This window comes from Haliotis cracherodii, unplaced genomic scaffold (assembly GCF_022045235.1).
Source record: "Haliotis cracherodii isolate W230 unplaced genomic scaffold, xgHalCrac1.p SCAF_5, whole genome shotgun sequence".
Taxonomy (NCBI): Eukaryota; Metazoa; Mollusca; class Gastropoda; order Lepetellida; family Haliotidae; genus Haliotis; species Haliotis cracherodii.
In genome coordinates, this window is record NW_027266308.1 from 49192115 (window position 1) to 49211738 (window position 19624).

General features: G+C 38.1%; 1 protein-coding gene across 1 annotated transcript in view; it reads right to left on the reverse strand.

Moving 5' to 3' along the window:
• Positions 1-19624, reverse strand: part of LOC139443123 (uncharacterized) — a 111504-nt gene that overhangs the window by 77972 nt on the left and 13908 nt on the right. The window contains exons 3-4 of the mRNA XM_071224071.1: positions 4131-4258; positions 2593-2713 (exon numbers count right to left, since the gene is read on the reverse strand). Coding sequence (XP_071080172.1) covers positions 2593-2713; positions 4131-4258 — 249 coding nt within the window. The remainder of the gene's footprint in view (positions 1-2592; positions 2714-4130; positions 4259-19624) is intronic.

A 19624-nucleotide genomic window follows, 5' to 3' on the forward strand; every position in this document is an offset into this window, starting at 1 on the left:
GCAATCGTTGTGTCATGGAAGAAGATCGGTTCGGGGGCGGAAGCGTTATGGTATGGAGTGGGATTACAGCAAGACAGAGGACCCGTTTGATAGTGGTAGAGGGAAATCTCAATGGACAGCGCTACCGCGACGAGATCATCGACCCTGTTGTTCTACTGTTTTTGTGTCAACATGCCCCAGGCATTACCTTTCAACATGACAACGCCCGGCCTCATATTGCTTGACTTCAGGATTCCATTCAACAAAACAACGTGAATGTCATCCCCTGGCCTGCTCGCTCCCCTGATCTCTCACCAATCGAGCACGTGGGATGAGATGGATTAGCACATTCGACATCAACCACGTGTTCCACAGACACTCCAGGAACTTCGAAACATGCTCCAGCAGATATGGACAGATATCCCACAGGAATTTGTGCGACGCCTGGTCCATTCCATGAGACGAAGATGTGTTGCTTGCATCGCAACCAGAGGTGGACACACATGCTATTGATTTGTAAATTGACATTTTGGCATGTTCATGTTTTTTTTGTCTCTATGGCAAATTAAAACATTTGAACACTTACAGAAGTCTTTTATCTGTTGCAAACCAAAATTGTTTCAGATTTGGTGAACAACTTAACTTTGCATTAAATCTAACTGAATGTCACAGGAACTTTTGTGGTTCAGTATATATTAAGTGCAACACATGAAACACAATGTAAGTAGTGGTGTCCCAATAAGATCAAAAGTCAAATATCAAAACACACAGTCACATGGCTCTGTAGCTCACCTGGCTTATGAAGTGACAATCTGATGACACTTCAACCTTATTTTGGTACAAATATGTACAGTGGTACATGCGAGGCAGTAGTCACATAAAAATAAAATATAATTTATGAACCTACCTGTCATATCATTAATTTATTAAATCTATCACTTTTCACAATGTCTGAAAATATGTATTTCATTTCAATTTATTATTTTCATCAATAGATTTAAAATTTATTAACTATTTCCTGTAATGCTGTTGCAAAAGAATTTCTGGGACACATGCTTTGACAACAGGTCACAATCAAACATGTCAAAGAGCAAAATAAAGATGTTTCAAGCAAATCATTAAATAAATCATAAAGGGCAATAAATAAAATTAACAAAAATATATCTAACAGTTGTTGTCCACGAAGTTCCACATCTTAAATACAGGTTGTGATTTCCTGCTTAAAACATTCAGAAAAAAACATGATTTAACCAAAACCTTTTGTCTATATCATAAATTTATTATACATGAGGACAGTATCCATGGCTCTAATTTGATTGGCTGTCTAAGGTCAACTGCTTGAATCTGACCAATCACCATGCAGATTTCAGCAAAAAAGGTGTCATTAGAAACCTAATTCTATCGCTATCCAATATAATCACATGTTACAGCTATGAAAAGACCTTGGGGAAATGAGGGTTACTGTCATATTTGTGATGCCATGAGCTTTCTAATGATACCAGAGATAGGGAAGCAGGTGTTATTCCTACAAAGCATCGAAAACAGAGATACTACAGAGAGGAAAGCATCTGTTACTGGGAAATTGGTAATGACAGATAAATTCTTTTAAAAATAATTTTCCAATTAAGTAAACAATAAAAAAAAAATAACATCAAAGTACAATAAAGGTAATACTCAAGCACTATTCAAGAACTATTGAAGTACTATCTATGTATGAGTTCTAGCGTACTTTTCAAAATCAATCCAAGTGCTATCTATGTACTGTAAAGCACCATCTAAGTGCTGTACAAGCACTATCTAAGTACTATCCAAATACTATCAAAGTACAATCTACTTCTGTCCAGCACTGTCTATGTACTATACAAGTACTATCTAAGAACTATCCAAATACTATACAAGTATAATCTACTACTTTTCAAGAACTATACAAGTATTATCTATGTACTATCCTGGTGCCATCCACAAACTTTTGATGAGCATTTCTGATTAAATGCAATGTTTTTATACTTACCTGACGCTACACATACCATCATAATACTATCCAGATATTATACAAGTACTTGCCAGATATTGTGCAGGTATTTCCAGGTTAAACCTAGGTACTATTCAAGTACTATCCTAGTACTATCCACATATTACTCACGTCACCTGATCAACTGTTGGACGTACATCTGGGCCAACTTGCACAAAGCAATCTTAGCGCTAAGACTATCGTTAGCCTATGTTAAAGTATGGGAGTTACGATCATCTTAGTGTTAAGATTGCTTTGAGCAAGCGGGCCCTGGTTTCTAACACCACGTGAAGATCCAGGGTGGAATAGGTCTTCAGCAACCCATGCTTGCCGTGAAAGGCAACTATGCTTGTCGTAAGAGGCGACTAACAGGATCGGGTGGTCAGGCTCACAGACTTGCTTGATGCACGTCATCGTATCCCAAATGCGTGGATCGATGCTGGTCCAGACTCGATTATTTACAGATCACTGTTAATTAGCTGGAATATTGCTGAGTGCGGCGTTAATCAACAAAGAAACAAACAAAGAAATCTAACACCAACGATTCTTGACTGAAAAAAAGGGAACAAAGGAAATGTGAGACAGAGGCTCTTAGGACTTACGCTCTTTATCTATAACTGTGAATGCGAGTCGCAGGAAGCATGTCTCGCACTGAATGTCAGGAATCTTGACGGTGATGGAGTACTTGCTTCTGTCACAATGGCCAACTGGGTAGTCATTTGCCTGGCAGAAAAGAGAACACTGTATTGATTGCTATGTAGAAATACTGTACAAACCACAACCAAACACTCATTAAAAACTGTGAAGAGAAATAACTCAACTTAATTCTGTGTGAAACAACACTTACAGAGTGCTTAATCATGTTGATGTTACCACAACGATCTGATGGCATCTCTTTGGGGACATTTAAGATACATTGTATGCAGACTATTTGGATCACCTCACCTGCTTACATTTATATTTGCATTCATCAAGTAAATGGAACATGTCATACATGATGAGCAGTTATCTTTGTTGCGGCCATAGAGACAATATTAACACCAGAAATGATAACGGTGTATTGAATGAAATTATCCAAACAGCTAAAATACAATGTCTGAGTGAGTGGGTGAGTGAGTGAGTGAGTGAGTGAGTGAGTGACCGAGTGAGTGAGTGAGTGAGTGCGTGCGTGCGTGCGTGCGTGCGTGCGTGCGTGCGTGCGTGAGTGAGTGAGTGAGTTATGTTATGTTATGCAGCTTTTAGCAATATTCCAGCAATATTATGGCAGAGAAATGAGCTTCGCACATTGTACCCATGGGGGGAATCAAACCCAGGATTTGGTGTGATGAGCAAACCCTTAACCACCCATCAATAAGTAAGGCTTCATCCAAAGGAGTTAAAATTGGCATTTGTCGATAAAACATCGAGACAAACCCCTTAGAAACCTAGATATATATGACATGATTGCAATTTTTCGTTCAATACATCTAACAGTGTGTCAGCAATGTACAACTGTTCTTCCTGCGATTTGTCCTTCAGGTGGAAATGCAGATTCCAAAGAAAGGTTTATTAATATCTGGAACGGAAATTGCTTGTGAAACAATAGGTCGTCGGCAGAAGTTTCCTAATTACAAAGAATTGGGGTATGATGAGGTTATACGACGTGGACAAGAAATTGAGCCAGCTAATTGCCGTGGATTTTAATCACCCATTTTGTAAATACGGTACTAACAGGAAATCAGATCGCTGGGGAAGCTGTTAAAAAATCAATTCCATCAGACATGGCAGCCATATAAGGTAGCTTGAGAACCGAAGCTTGTCATGCAGTGACGTTCAGTAGAAAACTAATTTGTCCAATTTTGGGATCAGTTATCGCATAGAAATGGAAGATAATGATTTGAATGGCTGGAATTGCGATGTGTGTTGAGACAGACGGTGGTCTGTGTCAGTTTCCTGTCACACACACACCACAGCCATTCACAATGCACAAAGCAAGTCACACACAGTCTAATTGGGGTCAACCAGTACTACTTCAAACTCCTAACTAGGAAAACTCACCTAACACTTCCCCAAAGTTTAAACAGTGCCCCAAAATGTTCGGGAGTTTCAAAAATGTAAATACAATTTAAAATTCTTTTCCAGAAGCTGCAATAAAATGTACCTTGCAGTGGTCTGTGACAGTAGCTTTGTTGTTGTGGGGTATCTGATCCAGAAGTACACAAGACTGTCCAGCTTCCAAACTAGTGTTCTTCTTTACAAACTCATGTAAGCTGATGCGGAAAGGTGAATCTGAAAATACATGAGTTGATCAGTGAGAAGGGTTTGGGACCATTTGCACCACGGTGCATGCAGCCATACCAATGCAATGGGTCTGGTTCATCACAAGCAAACACTTAAGCCACTGGGAGGCTCATTCATCTCAGAAAACTAAACATCCATTCTGTTCTGAGCTAAACTGTTTTAGTGTGTAGTATCCACCATCGTGTGGCCTTTTACTCTGTTATTTCAGACATCAATTAATCATTATTTCATTGAAGAAGAGCAAGTATAGTTCCAGTCCTGAGACTTTGATCAACAAGTTCAGCTTAATACCTGCTTTATCTGATTTTCAGAACAATAAGCTAATGTAAGTATTCCAAAGTGAGTTAGTTAAAGCAGTTTGGAGGACAGCCAAAAGAGATAAAGGTCTTAGAGTGAGTGAGTTGGTTTTAACACCACTCTGAACAGTATTCCTGTCATATCACAGCGGGTCAGCATACTTTGGGAGGAAAGCCTGAAGTGATGCAGGTCTTAGAGTGAGTTGGTTGGTTTTAACACCACTCTGAACAGTATTCCTGTCATATCACAGCGGGTCAGCATACTTTGGGAGGAAAGCCTGAAGTGAAGCAGGTCTTAGGGTGAGTGAGTTGGTTTTAACACCACTCTGAACAGTATTCCTGTCATATCACAGCTTGTAAGCATACTGTGGGGGGAAAGCCTGAAGTGAAGCAGGTCTTAGATGTTAACCACTAATGTCATGATTGTGAAGCCTACAACCATTAGGCTATGGCGCAGACCAACTAAGAAAAAATCAGGGCAAACATGGGATTCGAACCCATGGTCATAGGTTCCTGGAACACTGAGGCAACCTAAGTGATGCAAACTGTACCATCAACCACTTGGCCACCCGTGCCCACCAAAATGATTTACATAATGGTTTTCTTATGTTAATGTGTGAATACTACACAAAACTGGATTACTTATTGTAATTCCTGAAATGGTGCATTTGGTCATATTGGTGCACATGCACTGTTCCCATGGTTATATCACATATCATTGTCTCTTGGACAGATAATGAGCAGGATGGTGCTGCGATGTGAATGATGAGACTTGAAACGAAGGGACCTATGAATATTTAAAGACAGGAACCCAGTGATAAATGTTTCAAATGTTTCCCAACTCATGAAAATAACATGAGTGATCAATCGAAAATGTTCAAGTGCGAAGAAACTCACAATTGTCACAGAACTATTTTTGCTAATAGAAGCTCACACAACATTCTAAAGTGTGACATCATCCTGTGTAGGTTTCAATGAGATATTAGTGAGAGTAATTGACAGGGCTTTCAAAGTTGTTGCAGTTTTCTCTTGTTTATGGTCTTATAGAGAATACTAGAACAAATCAAAGTACATTGTATCACTGACAAACAGTGACATGAGCTGACTTATTCAAATTATTGTAGCTTATCACTTAACTTGTCAGCACAGTGCCAGTCAATGGTATTAGCTCTCAGAAGATCCAGTACCAGACAAGACATCTTGTAAATCTCATTGCCATTTGAAAATAACTATTTTCCCAATGAATTCATTTTTTGAGTCATTATTCATTGCAGATGTTTGCTGGTCTTCGTCAAAGTCTTTCAGTGAAACAATACCCATGATACAGCTGGGTCAACTCCTTCTGTACATGCTTGTGTTTGTGTATTATCTGTACATGCTTGTGTTTGTGTATTATCTGTACATGCTTGTGTTTGTTGTTTATTATCTGTACATGCTTGTGTTTGTTTATTATCTGTACATGCTTGTGTTTGTTTATTATCTGTACATGCTTGTGTTTGTGTATTTTCTGTACATGCTTGTGTTTGTGTATTATCTGTACATGCTTGTGTTTGTTGTTTATTATCTGTACATGCTTGTGTTTGTTTATTATCTGTACATGCTTGTGTTTGTTTATTATCTGTACATGCTTGTGTTTGTTGTTCATTTTTTGTACATGCTTGTGTTTGTTGTATATTTTCTGTACATGCTTGTGTTTGTTGTATATTTTCTGTACATGCTTGTGTTTGTTGTATATTTTCTGTACATGCTTGTGTTTGTTGTATATTTTCTGTACATGCTTGTGTTTTTTGTTTATTTTCTGTACATGCTTGTGTTTGTTGTGTATTATCTGTACATGCTTGTGTTTGTGTATTTTCTGTACATGCTTGTGTTTGTTGTTTATTTTCTGTACATGCTTGTGTTTGTTGTTTATTTTCTGTACATGCTTGTGTTTGTGTATTTTCTGTACATGCTTGTGTTTGTTGTGTATTATCTGTACACGATTGTGTTTGTTGTATATTTTCTGTACATGCTTGTGTTTGTGTATTTTCTGTACATGCTTGTGTTTGTTGTGTATTATCTGTACATGCTTGTGTTTGTTGTGTATTATCTGTACATGCTTGTGTTTGTTGTTTATTTTCTGTACATGCTTGTGTTTGTTGTTTATTATCTGTACATGCTTGTGTTTGTTGTTTATTTTCTGTACATGCTTGTGTTTGTTGTTTATTTTCTGTACATGCTTGTGTTTGTGTTTTATCTGTACATGCTTGTGTTTGTTGTTTATTTTCTGTACACGCTTTTTTGTTTGTTGTTTATTTTCGGTAAATGTTTTTGTTTGCTGTTTATTTTCTGTACATGCTTTTGTTGTTCATTTTCTTTACATGCTTTAGTTGTTCATTTTCTTTACATGCCTATATGTTAATTGCCTTTTTTCTGTACATGCTTTTGTTTCGTGTTTATTTTCTGTACATGCTTCTGTTTGTTGTTTATTTTCTGTAAATGTTTTTGTTTATTGTTTTTATTTCTGTAGATGCTTTAGTTTATTTTCTGTACATGCTTTTGTTTGGTGTTTACAATCGCATCAGCAATATTCAAGCTACATGACAGTGACCTGAAATATTCAGGTCTGGATCAGACAATCCAGTGATGATTGATATTATGAGCAATATATGAGTGAAGCATTACCATGTATCACAATGTGTTTGCAAAATACTGGTAAATTCCTTTTTTCGAAATCAAACATATTTTCATCTTGTTGGCAAAGTTAAAAAAAGTGACAAGTCGAAATGAAATTATGAAATTATGAAATTGAGAAGTTAGTAACTTGATTCCTGTGATCAAAACGGCGAAACCTTTCGCGACCAACTTTCTGTATATATTGTGTCTATTAAACATGCGTTGTGACCATATCAACATCCAACAAAAAGGGGGGCACAGGTGGCCCAGTCGTCTAAGGCGCCGCAGTTCGCTGGTCAGAGTTGCGTCCCTTCGGCATGCCAGAAACCTATGATTGTGGGTTGGAATCCCGGTTCGCCCCGATTATGTTTCTAGGTTTGTCAGCACCATACCTGTGCTCGAGGGTTTCACCAAAGTAGTAAACATCTGAGACCTGCATCACTTTGGGCTTTCCTCCTACATCAAGCTGACACGCCGTGATATAACTGTTAAAAGCGGCCTTAAATACATCTCGCTCACTAATTCACTCCAAGAAAATGGTTGACGAATTGTCTAAAATTTGCGGGGCAAGTTTTGTATGGGACCATTTTTATTCAGATTCATAACAAATTACAGATGAAAGAACTCATAAAATATTGTAATATGAATCACAATACATGAACCATTAAATTGCAAAATGAAAGTCAGGACATACCCATCACTACTGAAGAACGATCCACATGCACAAAGACATGCAATCAAACTGAGTCTCACCATCCGATCCACATAGTACCCTTTTACATTGGCATAGATTGCTTGGGACAAATTCTGGGGCTGAATACCATCACAGGTAGAAACTGTAGAAAGATAGCACTGACTGAAGGTCAAACGCTGGGTCAGTTTAATTTTTCAAAACGTTCAATTATGTCCCCCAGCTTACTTTACTTACTTGACACAGCAAAACAATTTGCTTAGTAATTTCAAGTTTTTGTGGATATACCTCATATAATGTCCATAACAAAAGAATCACTTTTACGCAATTCCTTCTGTGTGAGGCTCAGAACTCAACCCTTGCATGTCTACCCTAAAGTTTGGGAACAAAAATCTGTAAACCAATTGACAGAAATAAGGAGTCAAACATTTGTGAGGAATTAACACCATTCAATATCACTTCAGTGAAGTACCTAACATGAAATCCAGCCACATGATCAATACAGAGTAGATTAATTCCATGTCAAAGCAGGTCTCATTCAGTTTCACACTGGCCGTGAGAAGTGTTGTCATTATTGTAAAGTGCAGCGCCACTTACTCCCCAGCATGTGACTCCTACATCGGAAACAAGTTTGTCTACACCATGTACAATAACAACGGTTCTGCAGGGAATACTTGTGGAGATTGTAGTTCATGTGTCACAATACTTCGGCACTGAAGTAGCCCATGGGATTCTATTCACCTAAATTACCACGAAAACACTCTTATAGTGGATATCAATGTTTTGCAGCAATCGGCAACAGAATGCCCAATCCTCGTTTCCACTCACTGGTATCATTAATTTGGATGATCCCCATGGAGTTGAGTGCAACAAGTATGCAACTCATCCCGGTCAGTCACCGCTTTCCAGCATCCTGCAGTCATGAGAAGGATGGGGAGTGGTCCTGTTATCACCGACTGTCATCATTTCCAGGCAGAATGTCCTGGCATTTGACACTAGTGTGACCCTATGGAAATGTCTTGACCAATCGCAACCCAGAACATAATCATTTACAACACATTAACTGTATCGAAATTAAAGGGGTCTTAGGGTCTTTGAGGTATCCTATAAATTTTTAATCAGAGGGGCCCTTAAAACTATAATTATTGACATAAACTGTGACAATGATTCCTGGAAACGTGCTCCATTTAGAACAGTATTGTGAGCTGTGTCCAGCGAGTTTGCTGACCAATGAGAGTCAGCAAGAGCATACGTGGCAGGCATACATGTTTATACACGGTTTCACATGACGAAGGAATCCTGTGTACATGATTTTGGGAGAATAGATGCCAATGTGTGCTATTTTCCAGTGATACTGCTGACCATTGAGAGACAGCAAGAGTGTAAATGGCAGGCATACATGTTCAGATCACTCTTACAGATTTCACATGATGTTAGAATCCCGGGTAATTGAAGTGAGTTTCAACCAGAATAATCCTAATTTTCAAGGAGTCATATTTGAAGCACCATATTTCACATATGTTTGTGATATGAAATGAGTGAAAACTAAAAAGTGGATGCAGTATTCTATTGCACAGTTAGAATGACGAGAGAATAAAACTGAAAAAAAGGATATATTCATAATCCTAAAATATATGCCATTTAATTTCATGTATAAAGCCATTGGTATTTGAGATGTATGGTGAACGAAAGTTGAAGATGGAGACCATTAAACATTACATATGGTTATATATATCTTCAGCCTGTGATATTGTCAGAATCATCCAATGGACACTGCTCTCAGAAGGGATTTCTTATGATTAAGGAAATAGCATTTAATCTATCTGCTTACGGTTCACTTAGCCAACTTTTAGATTCTTGCTGTTTGTAAGCTGATATTTAATTATCATAAAATATACCACAAAATCAATGCTTGAAATGTTTGTGTTTGGTCTCTGATTATTCTCCTCATAACCCTCTGAATGGCATTTAGAAGTGATACACATAAGAGAGAGAATTTATGAGTGTCAACTACTTTGGAACTACTAAAGAGGAACACAATGTTTCGGAGTAGATGCTTACTCCAGGTGTATGAGCATATACGCTGAATTGTGTTCCTCATAATAAAGAGTGAGTGAGTGAGTATGGTTTTACGCCGCTTTTAGCAATATTCCAGCAATATTACGGCGGGGGACACCAGAAATGGGCTTCACACATTGTACCCATGTCGGGAATCGAACCCAGGTCTTCGGCGTGACGAGCGAACGCTTTAACCACTAGGCTCCCCGACCGCCCCTCATTATAAAGAAGTCGACATCCATAAAGACCCTCTCTTATGTTCTCCTAGTCACTCACAGTTGTAGCAGAAATACACTTGTGGTCTGTACAGTGTACATACAGACTTTCACTTTTCTCAGTAAGACATTCACTCCCGGACGGGACTCAACCAAATAAAGTATGAGAATCTGTACTTTACAAAGAAAGTGTTATCCCAAATATGATATTTGTTAAATTTGACCACTTTCTAAATGGCAATGTGTGTTCATACATCAGAGCTACTGATAAGCTGCGTATTTGCATAAAATACACCAAAAAAATGACCAAACCAAATTACTTTCAATTAACTTGCGTACAGAAACGCATTCATTAAAGGAAAAACTCAAATGTATAAAAACAGCTCATGTAAATACCCAATGAAGCTTTTTCAGCATGCTTACAATTGAGCTAAATTCGGAAACACAATAACGAGCTAATTTACTTTCTGAGTCAACCCTATATTTAGAACCATTATATACATCAATATAAGATTTCTCCTTTTTTTTAATCTCAAAATTTTACTCAATTGGGGAAAAACCCAATTAAAATTGAAACCTTTGAAAAAAAAATCAATTACTCAAAAAGTTATCTGGAGCTCTGATACATTCAAGTAGTATTTTGCTATGTTTTTTGTTTGTTTGTTTTTTTACGCCACACTCAACAATATTCCAGCTATATGACAGCGGTCTGTAAATAATCAAGTCTGGACAAGACAATCCAGTGACTTACATCATGAACATCGATCCACGCAATTGGGATTGATGACATGCATCAACCAAGTCAGCGAGCCTGACCACCTGATCCCGTTAGTCACCTTTTACGACAAGCATAGTCACCTTTTACGACAGGCATGGGTTGCTGAAGACCTATTCTACCCCGCATCTTCACAGGTCTTTTGCTACGTACAAGGGGAAGTGACTGTTCCCTCACAACAATCTCATGATGTTCGGCACTTTTTTATGCAATTTCTTCACACAAGTATAACCATAATAACTTTGAAACTGACTTAATCCTTGTTCAAATGAACCTCTACACATATGTGTGTATATTTGAGTATGTGTGTAAATATACATACGTGAGTATACTTGTCATGAGAACACGTTTACTCATGTGTACATATTTACACCAGGAACATGTCTGGAGTAGCTGCAAATGTAAAAGTAAATTTGCACTATATATATATGTTGTCATGTGAATGTTTATGCCAACGTCAGAGGATGAATATATCTGTTAATTTGCCAACATCAAACAAATTCTTAACAATCCTGGCTTCTGAAGTAGATGCTATTTAGTATACAGCAATACCAACTTTTATGTGGACATCCAGAGTTGAGTGGATAGTGTTTTCTTTGGGTCAAAGAATTGTTTACGGATTACATCAAACACATGTTGCTTGTGCAGAGATTTCTCTAAGGCAACTCTCATACAACTTTGACAAGAAAACAACTTTTTCATGTTGTCAAAAAATGTTGTGATTAGATACACAACAGTCATTTGTATATACATGTCCACTATCCTTGTTTCAATAGTTTTGTTATTCTATGCCGCACTAAGCACTATTACAGTCATGTTCCCCCTATCGCGGATTTAGTATTTTGGAAAATCTTTCTTGAATATTATGCGCAGAAAAAAATTACACCGTACCCCTTTAGTGAATTCCGGTAAACGAACGGTTGATAAGAAACTTTGTCAGTACAAATTTGAAATAAAAAAATCACCAGACACGTTGTTTTACCATTTAAATTGTATTTTCTATTCTGCCAGGCATTGTTTTACATCCAGTGATTAAGATTAGTTTGTGTATTTTCTTCTAAACTAAGCTGGAAACAACAATCAGCTGTACACACGTTTTCTTGGAATCTATGGGTGATTCGGTCAAGAAACACCAAATGATATAACTTCACAGGATTTTAATGCAAGGATCGGAAAAAATTGTATCTGAAAGTATTTTCTTATCAGGAATAATATATTCCAATATCTTGTTATGTTAGTTGCAGCTTTTACGAAATTTATTTGAAATAATAATAACCCTAAGCATAGTAGCTGATCCCTATTGCCGGTTATTTTTTATCACATGGAACAATTTGACCATTCACTGTCGAGGCTTCTGCACACATGATCACGAGAACTACGTGTTGACATAGAATCATCAAACTATAACAAATATCACTTTTAACGAGTCAAAGTATGGCATTTATGATATATGTATTCATTCTCTGTCAACTAAAGTTCGTTTCAAGGCGTCAATATCGGTAATCTGACCATGGATGCCGTTAATAACAGTGAGTTCTGAGATCTTCCGATTGCTTCACACACAATTTTACCAAAATTAATTAAAACAATATTAAAAGCAATTTGAATAATATCTGAAATAAGTTACAAACATAAGTCTAGATATACAATAAACACTTTTTATAACCAGACAGTGTTATGACATGATTAATTTGCGTACTTCAGTATGGATTTGTTGACATGGTATTTATGGTGTTATGTGCTCACGGTAATGTCTTTGCATTGGGGAAAAAACATCAAAACTCATTATGTATGGTGTGTATTATGTGCTACCCCTTTGCACTATGCACACTATTTACATACCAACATATTTTATCTGCTATTTCTGACAAACAAGTTATTGTACCTATAATATTTTTCTGTATTTTTGTACAAGTGACAGAGTCTGACTGATGTTGATCAATACTTCAGCTCCATCATATTTCTATATAATTTTACAATGAAGAGCCCTGGTAACTGTGTTCCATAATCCCTACATTTTCATCTGGAATGGTTATAGGACTATTCTGGACATTGCTTCTAAGCTTTGTGGTATCTTTTGTATCTTTTGCCACATGAAACACATTTTTATACTGTCAGACTGGCTTCCCTGTATTTCACTCAATATACCCGGGATATGTATCTTTTAGGTGTATTGGCTTTCTCATAAAAACAACTTACCATCTTTAGTAATTTTAGCTACCTACCAAATATTGGCTTGCAAAAAATGAGTGGCTACATTCGAATATAATGAAATACAAACAACTTGCAAGAGTAAGTATGTAATAGTCTTTCCGTATCTACAAAAAAATCTAATAATGACAATATATTTTCAGCCAAGCCATACATTTGTGGCATGAACATGATAACCCCTATCCTGTTGCTTCATGATTGTTCACATAATACCAATGTAAGAAATTCCTAGATCATGTTGCCTCTTATAGATTGTTCATATTTCGATTTCTTAACACAAAAACACCCGATCTTCTGTAAAATGTCAAATAAAATCCGAGACCTGTTATGGTATCATGCATCCTCAGGCTCATCACCTCAGCTGGTTTGGATAAGGAGTCAAATTGCAAGTGACAGACAAACAGATGTTTTTTGTGAGCATAAGATACTCAAAGGAGGTCTCCAACAAATAACATCAACTCTACCTGTTACTCCTCTGACATTCAGTTGAATAAGTGCAGTCTTATCAATATGATACAATTCCAAAAAAGAAACATTTAAGAAGTATTTGAAATTTCACATCAGTTAGAGAGTGAGTTGGGTTTTACGCCACTTTTAGCAATACATGTATTCCAGCAATAAAATGGCAAGAGGGACACAATTCTCTGGATAACAACTTCTGTAATACTGTGAAAAGTGACTTTTCGTTATAGATCCTTATACCGTTGTCAAGCAAGACTGAATGAGGGACATAGTACAGAATATATATAGTAGGTGGAGGATTAACAGTACAGGATTAACAGTAACAACAATGCCTATCAAACAACTTAATATAATGGCGGGGAACAACAGAAATGGGCTTCACACAGTGTACCCATACACAAAACCACTATACCATTTTTCACAAAGAAATCTTTGTCTTCTGGCATATCTGGATAAGCCAATGACTATCTTTGTTGCCTCAACAAGATGAAAGCTAAGCTTGTAGGTTCAACTTCAATAGCGCAATATCTGTTTGTTTGCTTGTTTGTTGTTTAACGCCACACTCAGCAATATTCCAGCTATATGACGTCAGTCTTTAAATAATCAAATCAGACAGACAATCCAGTGATTGATGTCATGAGCATCAATCCACGCAATTGGGACATGATGACATGCATCAACCAAGTCAGCGAGCCTGAAAACCTGATCAAAGTAGTCGCCTCTTACGAGGAGCATAGTCTCCTTTTACAGCAAGCATGGGTTGCTGAAGACCTATTCTATCCTGGATCTTCATGGGTCACCTGAGTTAGAGTGTGTTGGGTTTTATGCCACTTTTAGCAATATTCCGGCAATATCATGGCAGGGAACACCTGAGATGAGCTTCACACACTGTACCCATTCACAAAGAAATCTTTGCCTTTTGACATATCTGGATAAGCCAATGACAGTCGTTGTTGCTTCAACAAGATGAAAGCTTAGCTTATTGGTCCAATAGAGCAGTGAGACATGAGACATAATCAATCATATATCAATCAGTTCAGCTTATTGTATTCAAGGCCAAAGGCCCACATACATATTTGTTACATAATATAAAGGTTACAGTGAGTAATCGATATACATATGCAGTGTATATGACATTAACAAGAATCTTTTCTGATCGAAATAGCTCTTTTACAGAATTTGGATGATGTTTTTCACATTTATGGTATTAGTATCCATCATAAAAAAACAGTATTGTTCAAAATTACAATTTTCTCTGTATATGGGGGCTACATATAGCTTTCTTATATTATCATACAGTAGACATTTAAGAATAACATGAAACTCCTCTTCAAACATATTCAAATTACAAAATCTTATAAAAACTGTAGCACGATATGTACTACACAACATGTGTCTCCTGTTAGGACCAAATACCATGTGACATTTTGGGTGGAGATGTGACAGCTTCCATATGGAATGGATTATAAGAAATCAACCATTTTGTACCCCATGACTTGAGGGTTAGTACACAGAGGTTTGTTTTCTAAACGTAAACGTGATCAACTGAGGATATTCTTAGATATATACTGTCTACAAATAATACTGTTACAGAATCCAGTTTTTCCATCAAACGACATATGTGAAACCCATGTGCCTTGAGCTGAGAGTCTCAGGTGATTCTAAATACCCAGGTCATATGCACCTTTATACATATGTGTGTATACTTGCATACATGCGTTAATATAGAGAATCTCACCCGAGTGTCTTTTGATATCAAATATATCAACATGAGTTGATAAAAGTGGGAAAACTCCAAGGCTGGCGGAGGATATTTTCCACTTTTTTAACGAGTGTTGATATATTTGATATCAAAAGACATGAGGGTGAGATTTTATTTATCATCCAACATCATTCTTCCAACTTTTTCAGTTTGTTGATAGTAATAAGCAGTGTCTTAAGTGTAAAAAGTACTGCTTCAGTAGCAGAGTCATTAGTGATGTCATCTGAATGTGACGTCATGGTAACCAATGAAGTCACAATGGTCTGCAAAGCATTGTGATGCAATTTCATTGCAGCGATATCTACAGAGTAGATATCATAGATCTCACCTAAGCCATATCTCCTGTTGCAGCCAGTTTTGGATGATAAATGTACACACAGTATACTTGTCATGTGAATGCATTTACTTATGTGTGTATATTTAGACCAGGAGCAAATTTGCCCATGTCTGGAGCAGGTGCAAATGTAAATTTACACAGTGCAAATTTGCACTGTTGGTATATGTTGTCAAGTGTCAACGTTTACGCCAATGCCAGAGGATGATCTGTGTAATATATCTGTAGATTTGCCAAAAACCAAACAAATTGGCAACAGTTCATGATTCTGAAGCTGATGCTACACAGCATACAGTAATACCAACTCTAATGCTGACATCCAAAGCTGGGCAGACTGTGTTGCGTTTGGGTTTTAAGGAGTCAAAAAGTTGTGTACTTATTAAATCAAACACATGTTGGTTCATGCATTCAACATTGATATGAAACCAAAGTTTCCATGTTGAAAGTCGTGAACAGATTGATGAATATGTGTGTCTTCGCTATTTACATACTTTACTTAGACACCTGTTAACTCTCATGTGAACGCATAGTAAATTTACATATACACACGTATGTAAGGTTACACATGTGCAAAATAACTTTTGTGAGATAATGTTGTGCATGTGAACGGGTATCAGATAAACAACGCAGTCACTTGTTTACATGTATCCAATTTGATTGCTTTCTATTTTTATTGTTATTTAACACAGCACTCAGAAATATTACAGTTCAATGCCATCACAAGGAGAGGTTGTTCGTAAAGGGACACAACCCTGCACTGCACATTCTAGTGCCTTGAACCACTTGGACATTTGTGCCCAAAAGTGTGAGTTGTGTTTAACGCCGCTTTTAACAGTATTACAGTTATATCACGGTGTGTCAGCTTAATGTGGGAGGAAAGCCCAAAGTGATGCAGGTCTCAAACGTTTACCACTTCGGTGAAACCCACGAGCACGGATATGGTGCTGACAAACCTAGAAACAAAATTGGTCCGAATCGGGCCTGTGCCCCCTTGTGCCCAAAAGGATTTGTTTGTTTGTTTGTTTGTTTGTTGTTTAACACCACAATCAGCAATATTCCAGCTATATGCTGGCTGGCTGTAAATAATCGAGGCTGGACCAGACAATCCAGTGATTTACATCATGAGCATCAATCCATGCAACTGGGATATGCTGACATGCATCAACCAAATCAGCGAGCCTGACCACCTAATCCCATTAGTCGCCTCTTACGACAAGCATAGTCGCCTTTTACGGCTAGCCTGGGTAGCTGAAGACCTTTCTACCCCTGATCTTCACGGGTCTACCCAAAAGGAAAGCAAGTTGATGGTGATTATGTAAAATAGAGCAAAATAGAATTAATTAACACAACAGAAGGTCTTGGTATTATATTGATTAAAAACTTGAAACAGGTATACAGAGTAGACAACCACAAGGGAGTGAGATTTAACTTTGCTGGGGACCAGGGTACAGTGCTTGTTGGGTGTCAGTAGAAAACAGCATTGGAAAAAATATAATAAATGGCAGACCCATGAGGTTTTGTCTAAGTGCATGAGTTGACCGCTAATGTCTCACACAATATGCATGCAAATTGACAATAGTTATCACTGTGTATAAATGTAAGAGTACCACCTCTATTACATCTTAGCCATAAAATCTTGTTTGGGGCTGTGGAAATAATATCCTTGGCAAAATTTTCCACTAGATATTTTTACCTAGGATATTACTTTCTCCTGGAAAGAATCTCCAGGGGGAATAATACCTATTACATAATCACACTATAAAATCTTTAGTTCTTTCAACAGACGTCTTCTTCATTGCCAAAATATCTAATAGTTGTGAGGCAAATCCTATCCTTCGCAGCAATGCAACCGCTCTGGCACGATGGGAGAAAACATCATCTCTTTTATCCAATAAACCTCATCAACTTGCTTGGGAGATGGGAGGGACTAATTTCTGATTGATTGATTGATTGATTGATTGATTGATTGAGTTGGGTTTTACGCCGCTTTTAATAGTATTTCAGTTATATCGCGGCGTGTCAGCTTATTGTGGGAGGAAAGCCCGAAGTGATGCAGGTCTCAGACGTTTACCACTTCGGTGAAACCCACGAGCACGGGTATGGTGCTGACAAACCTAGAAACATAATCGGGGCAAACTGGGGCAAACCCACAATCATTGGTTTCTGGCATGCCCAAGGGACGCAACTCTGCACAGCGAATCGCTGCGCCTTAGACGACTGGGCCCCCTGTGTCCCCCCTGATGTAATAGAGATAGTATTCTTAGAGTTATACACAATGACAACTATTGTTTGATAATTCCTTTGTACACCTTACCCCAATAACATCAAAGCCAGTATTCACCCGAGACATCTGGCATCTACTATACTGTATACCCTAAGAGTTTGGGCATTTTAAGATGTCACCTCCCTTTGTATAGCGTCAGTTTTGTTGCTTTTGTGTGGTATTCGAATACTTTTAATGTCACTTTCAGTTCTGAGAGCACTTATGATGTCACTTCCAGTAGATATTACTTGTTGTACTGACATCTCCAGTGACATAATTTCCCAGTGTCTTGCAGAATGTTACATGGGAGACTAACATGTAGAAAGTTTATATCACCAAGGACTATGATTTGAGAATTAGGTTCACTTGTTGGGGGAACCAGGAAGCCTTGATACAACAGTAGTTGAATGAAGGTTGAAGAACTGTGGAGCGGGGCTGGGCTGCAACAGCATGCTTCTCTTCAGTGGCTCCTGGATGTCCAGATGTCTCTGCTGCCTGAGATGGTTGTGCTGTGTGAGTGGACACTCATTCTAAAGCTGACTGGAGATCCTCTTGCATCTTGAGCATATGGTCTAGGGGCCTGTGGATGAAACCCAACTGTTCCAAGGTCATGTTGACTCTGTTGTCCAAGGGTTGACCTGCTTGATGATTGACCGAGGGCATGATATGTCTGACAAAGGCAGCAAACCAGTTGACGTAGGTACTAGAGTTTAACATCTGCTTGTTAACAGAGTCAAGATCCTTGAACCTGGCCATCTTGATTAGCATCAATACATGCTCATGATGATCTTTGTTGAAATTAGGATGCTGCGGCAAAGGACAATTGTGGCTCTTGTAGTTGCTCCGCCTGATCGAAGGAAGGCTGAATTGTTGGCTGTGGATGAGTTTAGTGAGATATCTACAGGACTCAAAATATCCGCTCGTCTGCTCATCCCTCCCAATCAGTCTTGGTTGGCCCTTCTTCCTTATTGGTAGGCTACAATGCACTGATAAGTTGGTACAATTCCTGAATTATATCCCCGAATACTTACAAACTCCTTCCGGAATAGTTACAGTTTTGTAGGAAGAGCTGCATATGTAGCAGAGCCGCACCCCGAATATTCTGGGGTGAGCCATGTAGAAGAGGTGGTGTACTGTCTCTGTAATCCGACCTGTGGCTTGAGCTAACCTAACATCATCTAAGCGTGCCTGTCCTGCGTGACAGTATGTGAAAGGACACATCTTGTAGGCTTTCTGGACAACATCTGGACAAGATTTTTCTACTCGTCTGGAGTTTTGTTGTTGATAACTCGGGAGGAGATTGATATCTGTCCTCATACCCTCTATGACGTGATGCACAGCTTTTCTCGTGTGACATGGTAATATGGAGATTTGCAAGACTTGTGATGCTTGTTAGTGACCTTTCTTTTGTCATGAGTGCCTACTGACTCGGCCTGACAAGAGGCATAAGCCCTGGTTGAGGATGCCCTGTCATATCCTTCAATTTTGATCCACCAGTATCTATTTAAGTTGCAAGATCTCCCAAGATGGATGCAAGACTTTTGGCGATTTGTGCCGACATGAATTAAAGTTATGGTTTTTAACTACTTGTTCAGGTTAAATGGGATGTATCAAATAGGAATTGTCTCTGAG